We start from the raw sequence: 15622 nt of genomic DNA on the forward strand, positions 1-15622 counted from the left end.
AGAATTTCATTCAATTCGGTTCACTTTAATTTGCCTTTCGAGCGTCAAATTTCAGAATTTTGGGTGGGAGCTTTTGACACCTAAACTGTTTTTCTGTAGAAAATAAAAAAAACAGTATCCGTTTCCTTTTTGCGTATTGTCCATACACAAAGTTTCGTTGCAATTCTTCATGTCCTTCACACAAATCTGACGTCCTGTTACTAGCACTTTAATATTTCGTGATCAAAGATTCGGAGGGGTCCGTGCACCACCCAACCATTTTTCTCGGAAAATGCGAAAACCGTATCCATATTTTACGTCTGCAATATCTACGGACAATTTCATCTACTTGATTCACTTCTTCCTTGCTTGTCGGGCGTCAACGTTAAAATTTTTGGGTGGGGATTTTTGCAACCTAAAACCGCTTTTACGCAGAACATAAAAAATCCGTATTCGTTTATTCTTTGTGTATTGTCCATACACAAAGTGTCATTGCAATTCTTCATATCCTTTACACACATCTGACACTGATACTAGCACTTTAGATTTTTCGTGATCAAATGTTTGGAGGGGTGCGGTCCCCACCGAACCGTTTTTCCAGAAACATGGGAAACCCGTATCCTCCTTTTACGTCGTCAATATCTGTGCACACTTTCATTCACTCCGGTTCACTTCTTGCCTTTCGGACGTCAACATTCAAAATTTCGGGTGCGAGCCTTTTCCCCCTAAAACCGTTTCTCCGTAGAACAAAAATCCCGTATTCGTTTATTTTTTGCGTATTGTCCATACACAAAGTTACGTTGCAATTCTTCATGTGATTTACACTTATCTGACATAATGCTACTAGCACTTTTGATATTCCTTGATCAAAGCTTTGGAGGGGTCCGGGGCCCACGCAACCCTTTTTTCCAGGAAAATACGAAATCCGTATTCCCTCATTTTATATCTACAATATCTGCCCTGAATTTTATTAACTTCGGTTCACTTCCTTTTGCCTTTCCGGCGTCAATTTTCAAACTTTTGGGTAGGAGATTTTGCCCCTAAACCGTTTTTTCCGCAGAAAATAAAAAAATGTTAGTTAATTTTTTGCGTATTGTCCATACACAAAGTATCGTTGCAATTATTCATGTCCTTTACACACATGTGACATACTGTTACCAGCACTTTTGATTTTTAGTAATCAAAGGTTTTGGGGGGTCGGTGCACCACCTAACCGTTTTTTCATTAAAATACGATACCCGCATTCCCTCATTTTATGTCTACAGTATCTGTGCACAATTTCATTCACTTCGGTTCATTTCTTTTTGCCTTTTGGTCACCAATTTTCAATATTTTGGGAGTGGGATTTTGCCCCCTAAAAACAGTTTTTTTTGCAGAACATAAAAAAACAGTATTCGTTTATTTTTTGGTGTATTGTCCATACACAAAGCTATGTTGCAATTCTTCATGTCCTTTTCACACATGACATAATGTTACTAGCACTTTTGATATTCCTTGATCAAAGGTTTGGAGGGGTTCGTGCCCCACCAAACCCTTTTTGCAGGAAAATACGAAACCTGTATCCTCATTTTATGTCTACAATATCTGTGCACAATTTCATTACTTTGGCTCACTTCTTGCCTTTCGATCGTCAACTTTCAAAACTTTGGGTTGGGGCTTTTGCCCCCTAAAACCGTGCTTCCGCAGAACATAAGAAACCCGTTTTCTTTTCTTTTTTGCGTATTGTCCATACACAAAGTCATGTTGCAATCTTTATGTCCTGTACACGCATCTGATATACTGTTACTAGCACTTTTGATATTTCGTGATCAAAGTTTTGGACGGGTCCTTTCCCCACCCAACCGGCTTTTTTCAGGAATATACGAAACCCGTATTGCCTCATTTTACGTCGACAATATCTGTGCACAATTTCATTGACTTCGATTCACTTTTATTCGCCTTTCGGGCGTCAACTTCCAAAATTTTGGGTTGGGCCTTTTGCCCCTAAAACTGTTTTTCAGGAGAAAATCAAAAAACGTAATCGTTTATTTTTTGCGTATTGTCCATACATAAAGTTTCGTTGCAATTCTTCATGTTCTTTACACAATCTGACATACTGTTACTAGCACGTTTGATATTTCGTGACCAAATGTTTGGTGGGGTCCGGGCCCCACCAAACCGCTTTCTCCGTTAAAATTCGAAACCCGGATTTCCTCATTTTACGTCTGCAATATATCTGCACAGTTTCATTCACTTTGGTTCAGTTGTTCTTGCCTTTCGGGTGTCAGCTTTGAAAATTTTGGGATTGGCTTTTATATTAAACTTTTACATTATGTATTTTTTCTGTTTTATGAAATTCTTCTTCCGGAATGGAAGGAGAGAAATGGTTTCCTCTGATATCTGTTTCTTGCCATTCATCTTGTTTGAACTGCTTAAGTAAGATCATTTTGTAACTTTTGATGTCATCCAACTCCGTCACAATAATAAAGTTGTCATTTTTAACAATTTGTTTTATTCTCTTATTTGCAGTTTGCCACACTGATATATTTGTTACAAAATTGATGTTTGGTCCAACGCCTTTCGAATTGGCAACCAACCGAAGCGCCGAGCATTTTGGGTTGCCTGCTATTGCAGGAAAAGGAGAATTGCAGGTGGTAATGCACTTTTGGAGTCGTGTATACAAACTATGGTTTGTAGTTACAATTTAATATTTAAGGTGAGTAAGGATCGCTGTAGCTTTTATTTATTTATTTATTGGTGACCAGGGCTGTGCCGTGGGGGGCGAGCGGGGCGACGGCCCCGGGCGCCGAAGTAAGGGGGCGAAAAATTCGGGAGAAAAAAGGAAAAAAGATAGGAAAAATTGCTTGGAATATATGTATGGGGGCGCCGTCGTATACTCGCCCCGGGCGCTGATTTTTCACGGCACGGCCCTGTTGGTGACGGTTATATATATATATATATATATATATATACGAGGGTCATTGCAAAAGTCATGGCAACTATTTTTTTTTTCTCAAAAATGGTTACGGATTAAAAAGTTCTAAAATATGCAAGTGGAAGGTTAGTTCATATGTAAACGTTACATGTAGGGAGATGGATGAATATACACATCACCATAAAGAAATAACACGAGAAAAATACTTTAAAAAATTGTTTCAAACGTGTTTTACTGTCAATTGCAACAGTACACAATAGTACAGGGCAGGAACACGTGACATCTTAGAGTCCCTGCCTTCTTGTGGATTATTGGGGAGACTCCTGATGCCATGGAATGCACGTAGTTTATAATGTATTACTGTGTACTGTTGCAATTGACTACAGGTAGTCTAACGCCCGCAGATTTCAGAATGCACAGTCCTGGCTGCAATATCTAAGGTAGTACTAAAAATTTTCAGTATTTATCCAGTGTAATAACAAATAAAGCATTCAATAAATGATGTTAAGACTCGGTACTACTACCTACTATTTCATTTAACATGTTCCATCTGAACGATCATGGTGTTTCACGCACCGGAGACATAACAATTTAGTGTTTGCAACATTATCGCGAAAAACTATAGCAAAACTTAAACTTTCCTTAAAATCTTAATTTTTCCGTGCGTGTGCTCCTTTTAAACATGAGCCAACATGAAAGATTTGTTTCAATCTTTCAGGGTAAAGCAGCTGAAATGCCCGTTTCTCGCACGGGAAAAATACGTTTATGAAATTATTCTTTGCGATAAATTTAAACCCCTTCTCCCTACCCTTAGGAAATTAAAATATTTTGGAAACTGAGATTTTTCCCTGCCTGTAGAGGCGAAGTTTTCGTAAACAATGGAGCACGTGATCGTACATTTTAATAAGGATTTCATACGCCGAGTTACATCTCCCTAAGATGAAAAGTTCATGAGATACTTATATTTTTAGCGTATATTTTAAAGCCTCCTTCCCTCTTATGATACACATTTTATATATAATCATAAAATCTCGTGCCGATCCAAGTGCTAACTATATTCGAAGAGTCGCTTCACCCGCTTCATTACGATGAAACAGGTAACCTTGATGTCATTTTATGTATTGAGAAAAAAATGAAACTTGTCAGCTTTCCAACTTAAAAGCAGAATTTTCGAAAATGTTAGGGCATGTGCCCACTTTTTTTTTTTTTTTTTCTAAGAAAAATAAAGAGTTCATGCACTAAGCTTCGTTTCTCGAACATGGTTTTCCCGTAATGATAAGACAGACATTTGAATGTGGAGAAAAAATATAGAAAACTGTCTTTCCCCACATTCACTCTTAAAAATGGAAATTTTGAAGACTCTGGGATACGTTTCTGTTTTATTTTTAATGAGGAGCATATATAGCGAATTCCATCTCCTTAATTGAAGGGTTCCTGAGATATTCTATGTTTTGGCAGAAATCCCCCCCCCCTCTTCTTAGGATACAAATTTTAATAAAAATGACATGATAGAATTAAAGTTCAAAGTAGCTAGTACTTAACTATGATCAAAAACTCTTTTCAAACGATTCAACAATTTTTCCGTTATGATGTAATAAAGAATGTCTATTTCATTTTTTAATACTATATATATATGAAACTATGGAGAAGTTGTTCAAATGCAGTCACATGTAAAATGTGCGTGCTTCTGAAGTTGATCTCTGGTTGGAATTCTGATTTTATTTTCTAGCAGAACCCCAAATATAATAGCGTATAATGAAAAAAGGAAGAAAAAAGTGTCCCAAGATGAGACATCAATCGATTCATCTCATTGAACTAAACAAAATGACATGCTTGAGGAACAAATATCATCATGCGTAGTTTTCGAGAAAATCGACTAAATTAAAATATTTTAAACATGAAAATAATATTATACAAATAAAGTGAAACTGAAAGTGAAGTGAAACTATTAAAGTGAAACTAATACTTTGATATACGCCCATCGAATCATTATCATACTAGCAAGATTATCGTTAATGAGCTATAACATAAAATTATTCGCCGTTGAGCAGAACATGAATGTGCAGTCTAAATACGATGGACCGAACATACAAATATCATGAATTTCTGTGTTCACACTGCTTGGATACATAACTTCAGTTTAAATCAAAACAGTATATTTGTATTACAACATTAACCCTAGCAACACCAAGGTATGTTTGGGTTACATGGAACACCAACGGGCGAAGGGGGGGGGGGGGGGCTCTGAGGCCTACAGATTAAAGGTCATTATTTCTCACCGAAAATAATTTATCTTGTCTGATATGAACTTGGGGTGTCTAAGACATCATATATTATTATTTTCTATTACTACTAGGTTTCTAAGTACAGTGTTGCCAACTATATGTGTGTAATTGTTTAAGTTACCATTTTTTATGTCAGTAACTATGACTTATTTATTTTATTTGTGTAGAAAAGTTATCAAACAGATCAATAGCAACTTAATACAGTGTATTATGTGTACAAAGGCGGCTTCTAAAAGCATTTTGGTGTGGTACAGTAAAATGGAGTAGAATGGGGACAAGTGAGGTATACTTCAGTATTCCAATGAATCCATCGTTAATCTTGTGCAATTCCATCACGGTTATCCTTGGAATGGCGAAATTCTTTCAAATTTTGTTTCTACGAAAAGATGGACAGTGTGAGAGACGTTCATTAGACACTATAGGGGATGTCACCAGAGAAGTAGTGTTGCCAACCCAACCCAATAAAAAGTTACATTTTTTCTAGTAGCACAACGTCAGGTTTTTGCACTTATGGGATGAACATGTAAGACGTAAGCAAACAAGCTACGACTTGTGTGTTAGTTTTGTAAACTAACACCACTACAGCGTCATGAATATTACAAGGGATTCACTGCAAGGCATAGTTCCTTTCCATCACTATTGAAACTATTGAAATTTGATTCTCTCTTTCTTATATATATTATTTCTTAAAATATTTAGGTGCCAAAAAACAATTAGAAAAAATATGTATACTATTTTTTATAACGTGCAGTTGACAGCACTGCACCATAATAATAGCTCAAAGTGACCCTGCATGTTGTAATACCAAAATTGTGTCAAAGGAAAGTAAAATAAGTAGCCAAAACACTGGAATATAACAGTTAGTGTATGCGGTGAATAGCCCCTTAGTACTACCAAGGGGGGAAGGGGGCTCTGAGGCCCACAACACTTTATTTATAAATAGAAAAACAAAACACTAAAAACTAAGAAGTACGTTTTTTGATTAATGGTGTCAAGCTTAACAATATCAATTTTTTTTAGATTTGTTATGCAATTAGAAATGTTAGAAAATATAACAAAAATAATTTGTGGGCCTCCGAGGCCCTCTCTCCCTTGGTGTTCCTAGGGTTAATCCGAATTTGCTTAAACAAGATATAGCATTTAATCTAGCTAAATACTATATCTTGATTAAATGCTTATGACTATAAATAATCTTTCACAATAAGAGTAAAAGGACATAATCATGGTTATCTTGAGGGAAAGCATGTCGTCATTTTACTAAACATGAGTGCAACTCAAAAACAAACCATTTACCTGTAACAATTTGCTGTAAAATGGTTGCTTACGGTCTGTCATTAGTAAAAAATAAACGAAACAAAAAAATACTTCACAAGAGAAAACATTCAACAATAAGAAAAACAATCAATAATAATAATAGAAAAATTATTCAAAACAAAAATAATTTAACGATGAGAAAAATATCTCAACAATAAGAAAACCATATTCCTGGGTTATTCCGTACCAGTCTTCGCAGAATTCTGCGTCTAGAGCAACGCAATGCCAAAAAAAAAAAAAAAAAAAAAAAAAAAAAACGTAAAAAGACGAAAAAAGTCATTATAACTGTCATGCCGATTATTGCAAACTAAACCAAATTTTGCGTTGCGTTGATTCAAACCGTTACGGAATGAAATGGAAACCATTCATCAACAAGAAAAAGTAAAATAAGTTACAAAAAATTAAAGGAAACAATAAGAAACACTCAACAAAATAGAAAGTATTCAACAATAAGAAAAGAAATTCGACATTAAGAAAAAATATCCAACAATAAGAAATAGGGTTTTAAAAAAGTAAAAATAAACAAAAAAATATAAAGACAAAACTTTGCGTAATAAGAAAGATCATTTTGTATAAACAAGAGTTAACAATAAGAAAAAGTCATCAACAAAATAATGAAAACGAACGGTACATGGCCCAAAAAAGAGAACAAAAGAGAAAGTAAACAAAAACCAATAATAATAACAATAATTTAGCATTATCCTCAGAGAATATTTCATTCAACACATAAGTGATATCTAACGAACAACATGGGGCCCGCGGTGGCTCAGTGGTAGAGCATTCACTTCTGGTGCATGGGATTCCTGGTTCGATCCCAGCCCTCCCCAAGTGAGCTTTGTAGTGGACATCGTGGGCGAAATTTTCTCGGGGTTCTCTTTCCTCGAACTGTCGTAGAATGTTAAACTCAATGTAATGAATGAATGACATGAAAATGGATTAAAGAATTCTGCGACGTTTTTGTTTCTCAATTACGTAACTTTACGGATATATTGTAGAAGAATGGTTTAATTGTAAAAGCAGCATGGCTATCCAAAACTAATTTCTTCTTGTTTCATTTCAGGGAACTTTTTTTTTTCCACAGAATTTACGGGTGCATATGTAAGTTTTTAAATCCAGCTGTAGTGGGGTTAGGCCCTTCTAAATTAAAAGAGTGAAATTGGTTTTCACCAAGGGGTCTCAGGTTTTCCAACTGCAAGAGGATAGCGAATGACAGAAATCCCACCCAACTGTCAAAATAGTTTTAGGTGCTAGAGGTGATCTTTACCACAGTTGGCCGGGCTACCTAATTTCAAGATGATTTAGGTATATCTCTAAATTTATAACTGAGGTGTTTTAGCAGGAGTGTATTGGACAACCCTCGCCCAAAAATGGCCAAATTTTCGGCAATGGTGTCTTGCCTAGGGTGGGGTATACGGGGATGATCCCTACAATATTTTGACACAGGTGCACTCCTTACAAAAATTGCCAAGTTTAGGGGGTGTCTTCTCTCGGACTAAATTTGGACAGGCGTGCATTTTGCTATGGCAACAAGCGTGTACTTGAATACAAAATTATGCATAAGTATCCACAAATATCCAGAGACATCCGGCTTTACTCGAGAGTACCCTGATAATCGCACATTTTCGCAAACGAAATAAGTATGATGGATTGTATATACGTGAAACAGTTTTAAAGCATCTTGTTACTTATGCATTTCGCTGGCTTTATATTTAAACTACGGTTGTAATTTTCACTTGTCATATTTTACAAAATTATTACAAATAAGACAACACATATTTCTTATTCACGAGATATATTGTAACACACGAGTTCCCTTGTGGACATACGGTTAGCATGTGCACCTTCAGCGCAGGGGACCTACTTTCGGTTCTTTGGTAGAAACTCGTGTAATTTGGAACCCATGTAGGCTAAAAATTTATATCCCATGTAGCTCTGGTGCTAAAAGGGGCGTTAAATTTCAATCAACTAACACGGTTAAAAAGTATAGTAATCACAGCTTATGGAAACTGAAAAGAACACGAAAGTTTGGAAGAACATAAGAAATAAGATTACAATTATTCCATTGTAATTAACTGTAAACAACATTGTATAATTTAGAATTAATGGTTTTATTTTTGAAGTCATTTATTATTAGTTTATTCTTGCTGCTTTCGTACTTTTGAAGTGGGTAGAGGGGAGCAATTGCTACCAGATCATCTATTGAAAGTGAACACTAAGCGTAGGATGTAAAACTCAAAGATTTCAAAGTAAAGATTTTTATTTATTTATTTATTTGTATAGAAATATATAACGCTAATGATGTTATCAAGTTATAATGGGATATGTATCAGATAAAAAATAATATGTCCAAACTCTCCCTCTATTTTGTGGTAGTAAGGAGTAGAGTGAATGAGTACTAGAACACGCACCACTTCTGGTGCGAGAAATTAAAGGTTTGTAAGGCTATGTGAGTTTGTGGTAAAATGATTGTATTTGTGACTTTCCCTGGATTATTCCCGTCTCCTACCATATTTTCGTCCCACCAGTTATTTTATAACAATCCACTTACATTACTAATCCGTCTCTTTTAGCCTGAAGGGAACAATCGTGGAACGTTAAATTACAGAGTTCAATTTTTCATAGTACTTCCTGTATTCTCCAAATTTTAATATTATCTTTTGTTTTACAATTATTCTGCAACCGTCACAATACGATTTAAAATGAGCAGATTGAAAGGTGCCCGTAATCTTCATCAACTGAGTATTTTTTTTACATGGTCTCTACATGGTTTTCATATGTTTTTGCTGTTTAAAAAAAAAAAACTTGCAAACTTTCTGCTTAAATTTCCGACTAATCACAAAGTCTCACCTGTTGTCTGAAAAGAATGTCTTTAATTTCCAGAACTCTTGAAAGCATCATGGACTGCTGATAGTGAACATTATCATCTTCTGTTCCATGAATTAAAAGGAACATCTTGTTCTTTAGATTTTCCACTTTGGAATTTACTTCAGCTGCTATGTATCCCATTAGGTTATCTTCTTTTGTTGGTAGTCCCATATACCTTTCTGTGTATATAGTGTCTGAAATGAAAATAAAATTTATTTAAAATATATATATATATATAATTTATTGGTCTAATAAGATACTAATATTATATAGAAACCAGTTAGTTGATTCGATTTTCAATGTGCACGAAGTCTTTAACGACAGAAAAAAAAAAAGTGTTTGAAAAGAAGAAGAAAATTATAGTAAATGTCATTTCAATAAGAACGAGGTTATCGTTACTCTCTTCGTTTTAATAAAAAATGTATTTCTCATTTAACTTAATATTTTGAATTTTTAAATTATCCGTCATTAGTTAATTTTATATGTAGAAGAATGACAATATACCACTTTTTATTTTATTTTGTTTTATTTTATTTATCTTTATTTTATTTTATTTTATTTATTTTTATTTTATTTATCTTTATTTTATTTTATTTTTTTTATTATTTTTTTTAATGAATAGTTTTCGCTGCAAATTTAAAATCGTAATTTGACTGAAGAAAGAATTGAATTTTACCTGGCGATGTGGTTTTAGTAAGTGTTATCGGGCTAACAGTCAGGTGAAGATACTGACATCGACGCTTCGAATGCAGACATTCCATTCAACTTCAGGCATTGAAGATTCCTGAAGATAAATGCAATATCTGCATTCGAAACGTCAATATCTTCGAAAGAAATATAAGAATTAAGCTTAGTAGTCAACGCAGACCAAAATATTCCTCTAACAAGCGCTTTCGGAAATTACGATTTCCATTATCGGCTTAGCAGTTCGAAGAAATAAATTTAAACACAGAGAAGAAACGTGGATGGGTAAAAACAAGGTTAAAAAGGAATAAAAAAATATGAAGTATAAAAACTTGTTAAACAAAAGTTAACATATATTGTTCACCACTTACTGATCACTTCTCACTGTTTTAGTGTTTCTTCCCAACCGGCGGAAATACATGATAAAAAGATCACTCCAAATTGTATTTGTCTTCTCTCTCTACACTAAGTGCAAGTCTATTTATGAATATAGTAAGCTTCTTTAATGCTACGTTCTATCATTGGTTTTCCTCTCTCTACCAAACGTTAATTAGCAAAATTGTGGTTGTTCTGTTTGAGTGCGCTCCCAATCCGGACAACTGCTATGAATTTCGAGACTGATGTACAAATGTGTTCTGCCATTATCGTATAAATATTCGTCTTCATTTGAACTGACACTTTTGTTGTATTGGCAAGATAAATATCACTACATTGTTGAGGCCAGCGAAATATGCTTTAAAATTTTTAATACTTCTCTGTAGATCTAGGGGGAATTTACTTCTTCAAATTGCTAAGCTAATGATGGAAATCGTAATTTACGAAAGCGTTTTTAAGTGGAATATTTTGGTCTGCGGTGACTACTAAGCTTCTTACTTATATTTCCTTCTAAATATAATCACCGCTCGCAATACACAGTCTCAATATTTTTACCTGGCTGTTAGCGTAGAGCACTGACTAAAATTATATTTTGACTGTTTCTTTTAAATGCAACATTCGTTTTCAGTTCAGTGGTATGTAAAATATGGTCCTACAGCTTAATGTGAGTTTCGGATCAGATAAACTATCAGTTAGTATATAGTATAAGTCAAATACGAGTTTCCCGCATCAAAGACGAAGTATGCCAATGCTTGCAAAACCATTCAACACATTGCGTCATATGGAAAGTCGTGTATTTTAGGTATTTTTAAAGGCACATTTGCGATTATATTTTCGTGGGCTTTGGTACATTTTTTTTTCAATCTTGTCGTCAGAGTACTATATACTATACATTTTATTATAATATTACTGACATTATGCACTATGCTGCTACAAATACAAAGAAAATACATAATTAACAATGCGAAAAGTTATAAAAATTAATAATGTGTCATGCATTTTTTTTCCTGAGGAAAAACTAATTAAGAAATTACTTTACATTGTTCACAAGCAGCGAATTTTAGAAATATAGTATAATGTTTCGTTCATACTGTATGGGCATTAACGGATATACAAGATCAGGAAATAAATGTTCTAGGAAGAACAGCGAACGTGAGCCAAACCACAAATTCCTTGCTTGTTGGACATAGAAAATGGAGTTTGCTCTATAAGAGAAGACACCTGATATGTTATAGTTAACAATGTTATTGTTTACAAGGATTAAACTTTGTACAAAAATCACAACGTATGGAATATTCTCATATTACTTACCATAATAGATCCAATCTGTAACCGGTGCAACTGAAATACCGCACTTGAAAACACCTTGTGTGTCTTTCTCCAAAGCCATAACTGTGCTATAACCTCCGTAACTCCAGCCCCAAATAGCTGTTCTGTTTCTATCGATAAAGTTGAATGTATTTTGAAGGTACCTGGATAGAAAACATGATTAAAACTAAAGTAATCCCAACATGAACATAATACAATCAAATAAAAGTAATTAAATGGTATTTATGAACAGTGTCTCCCGCATACTGCAAAGATGGAGAACCCCCAAATAAAATACCAATAATCACCCTCTTTAGTATATTTGTGTGTACTACGTAGGCATTTTCTCAAGGTTTCATCCTCTAAATCAACAACTCTAATCTTGAGAGGTGGATTTATCACACTCATTATCTCAATACGATGAAATACTTATTTTCAAAATGCATAATAATAATGCGCCAAAGCTGAAACTGTTTATAGTGTCTTATATTTGACAACAGTCTTGGCTTAGATACACTCTCAGAATTCATTCAACACACCATTTTAAAAATACTGCGAGAATGCCTGGATATGAGACTCCAAATAGTCACCTTGCTTTCAAGACTCAATGTCTCGTCGTTAGTGTACAGAAGAATTCAGAAGAAAGACAGAGAATAAAAGGATATTTGGAAAAATGGTACAGTTAGGTGTCACAGTCGGCCAATTGGCTAGTCTATGTTGTGCCAGAACATTACTACGGAAGAACAAGAAAAAACTACTAACAAAAAGATACAGTACTACTGAAAATCATTGGGGAAAAAAAAATACAACACCTTTAATGTCATATAGGAGAGAATATGGAAGTAGTGAGATAAGAAGATGCTGAAATGAAAGAATGGTAAAGGAAGTTGGAGGAAAATAAAACAGAGAAATCGAAAATAATACGAAGAAACTGAAAAGGGAAGAACGAGGGAAGAATGTTAGACGTAGTACGAATGTTTTCATAATCATAACTCTTCTGTACACTATGACAATACGACGTTCCATCATGAAAGCTAGGTGACTATTTAGCGTCTTCAATATAATTGTTTTCATAAGTATCAATAAGTAGAGCACATTCGTGGCTAAGTGTACGCGTCTTTGCCGTGGGAGACCCGGGTTCGATTCACGGCGGTAGCTCATGTGGTTTGTATTCCACCTTAATCAGTAGGTCCCGTCTCATATAGCCTCGCTGCTGAAAGGGACGTTAAACTCAAAATTAGCCCAACTCATTATCAATAAATACTTTTATTTTGATTTCATTATTGTACATACGAGGAAGAGTCCGAAAATAAGTTTCCCCTCTCGTTTTTTTTTTTTCCTCTTGGGTGAGAGCGCCATACCCATCCGCCATACAATCCTGATTTGGCACGCAGTTATTTTCGTCTGTTTCGGTTTTGAAGATGACTCGGCGGCAAGCGCTTTGGAAGCAATGCTGAAGTTACAGAAGCTGTTCGGCGCTTCTTCCGTATGCAGAACCCTGAATTTTTCCGCGAAGGGTTTTTGAGGCTTATGGACCAATATGACAAATGTCTCAATGTACGTGGTACGTATATGGAAAAATAAAGATATGTCTAATCTTTAATGTCACATGCTGTTTTTTGTCTTCCTTCCCCACCTCTGTCCATAGTCGTCTGGGGAAACTTATTTCCGGACTCTCCCCTCGTATATGATGGGAAAGTATAATTTTGTAAATATGAATACAGGGGGATAGTTTAATGAGGTATTGTAAATATTTAATAGTTTTAGTAAAATCACATAAACATATCCAATTCTCGCTCAATAGGTTCTAAGGTACAAGTGTTTAAAATTTGGTACGCATAAAAGGCTATTGGATGAGGTATCAAAGAGTGATGAATAGCGTATTAGTATTTAATGATGATAGGAAATTATATTAATTGTTCAACAAAAATCTACACGTCACCCTTTGTAAATCCACTTTATAACATACCATTTAAAGTTAAAAAATAAATAGCAGATAAAATCACTGTTTTACAAACCAAACTTTCTAGGTACTACTCTATATACCTCTCCCTTGCGGCGAGATAAGCTGTAGCAATTAATATACTATAGCTTTTATAAAAATGCCATTAATAAATTACTATAGTTGGTATCAGGTTCTCTAGGTGAATTTTGTATGAACTGCTTTTAACTACTGATATAGCTTTCGTAAGATATCTTTATCAGGGAAAGGGTAGATAATTAGTTAAAAACACAAAAACTTACCTTCCGAGTTAACTCTTTCCAAAAGGAATTTTTTAAAGTACGAAATTAATAGTTCCTTTTTTTTTTTTTTTTATTGAATGTATTTTATTTAAGAATACGGACAACTAGTGACTTGAAATGAAAGTGCAAGAAGAAAACTCATAGCTACAAGAAGTAGCGCGGTATATTCAAATGAATACTTGCGCATACTTATGCCATTCGTTGAAAAAAAAATATTCAAAACATGTTATTTTCGACATCAGTTTACATGACTTGTCTTCGTATTCCCGTTTGCAGTCCACGCATAATAGGTCTCCTGACAGAATAAGAATCTTGTTAACGAAAAGCACTACTTTGAACACATTGATAAATAGATACTATCATAGTTAAACTGCATCATATAATGATGGGCCCTCGGCATAATAAAAATTTGGGACTAGAACTATTCTGAGTAAGATGCAAAGAGAAATTTAAAAAAAAAAAAAAAACTTATTTTTAAACTGATGTTGAAGGCAATTTTTCCTATCTTTAAAAATTTCTTACTTACCAAAGGTTTACCCATATTTTTTTCCAATAAACAATCCTGATAAAAGCTGCATAACAGCTAAAAATTATCTCATACAAAATTCATTTGAAGGACTTGATATAGGTCTGTAACATACTTTACAACTATGTTTTGCTTTATTTAGATTGTAAAATATTACTTATTCATATATTTTATTATTATTAGAATGTGGAAGACAGTCGTGCTGTAATGCGTACCGCTCTGGACGTCCATTACTGTGGAAAACATACAAAGTATGAAAATAGCTACAGTTACAATTACAGCGCTAGCAAGCAGTATCACATGGCAGCATTGATTGCATTCTAACTTTACAGTTGTGTCTCAGAAAAGTGAACTGTCATTGGATCTGGAAGTGGAAATAGGGTTGTAAAAGCAAATTCGGCTCTTCTTCAAACTCTTTAATAGGATCCCATATGCTGATGATGAGGGGGTGTGTCTGTTGATTATATACTACGTAGCTCCACAGTTACAGACATGTATTGAAAAGTACATGAGGCTACCAAATCAAAGAAATGTGAGCAATTACGATCCAGCAGTTTTCTTCTTCAGAACAACGTACGAAGCCACATATCAAAATATATTGCAAGCTACCATCTGATGAGTAGGGGTTTCAAATACTGAAGTACGAACTGTACTCATTTATCTCAGCCCGAAGTGACTATCGCTTGTTTATAAAACTCAGAGAATATTTCCATGATAAATTTTCCAGCGATGACGATGTCATAGATGTTGTTGACAAATGATTACAGGAGCTGAAGAAGACATTTATCTTATAAGCATACAGCTATTATGGTAAAAATTACAAAAATGTGCAAAGATTCAGGAGATAATGTGAAAAAGTAATAATAAAATCATTATTCCATGTCATTTACAAGTACAGTATGTCGGGACACGGTTTTTTAATGCATTTTGTATGTACTAAAATTCAAATAAATCACAGCACAATGTGAACATTGTTATCCTTTTTATGAAAATAACTGGATGAAAATAGCCTTTGATTCTTCATACACCTCCTATTATACTAGATTAACATATTCACGACCACGAGTTACACAAGGTATTTAAACGCACAGACCATCCATTTTCAAATAGGTATGTCAGGCTCACAAA

General features: G+C 34.5%; 1 protein-coding gene across 2 annotated transcripts in view; it reads right to left on the reverse strand.

The window, feature by feature from the left end:
- Positions 1–15622, reverse strand: part of LOC145674435 (venom dipeptidyl peptidase 4-like) — a 306212-nt gene that overhangs the window by 28493 nt on the left and 262097 nt on the right. For both annotated transcript variants that reach the window (XM_081744492.1, XM_081744501.1), the window contains exons 14-15: positions 11728–11888; positions 9340–9551 (exon numbers count right to left, since the gene is read on the reverse strand). In XM_081744492.1, the coding sequence (XP_081600618.1) occupies positions 9340–9551; positions 11728–11888 (373 nt within the window). The remainder of the gene's footprint in view (positions 1–9339; positions 9552–11727; positions 11889–15622) is intronic.

This window comes from Thermobia domestica, chromosome 2, assembly GCF_964235325.1.
Source record: "Thermobia domestica chromosome 2, izTheDome1.hap1.1, whole genome shotgun sequence".
Taxonomy (NCBI): Eukaryota; Metazoa; Arthropoda; class Insecta; order Zygentoma; family Lepismatidae; genus Thermobia; species Thermobia domestica.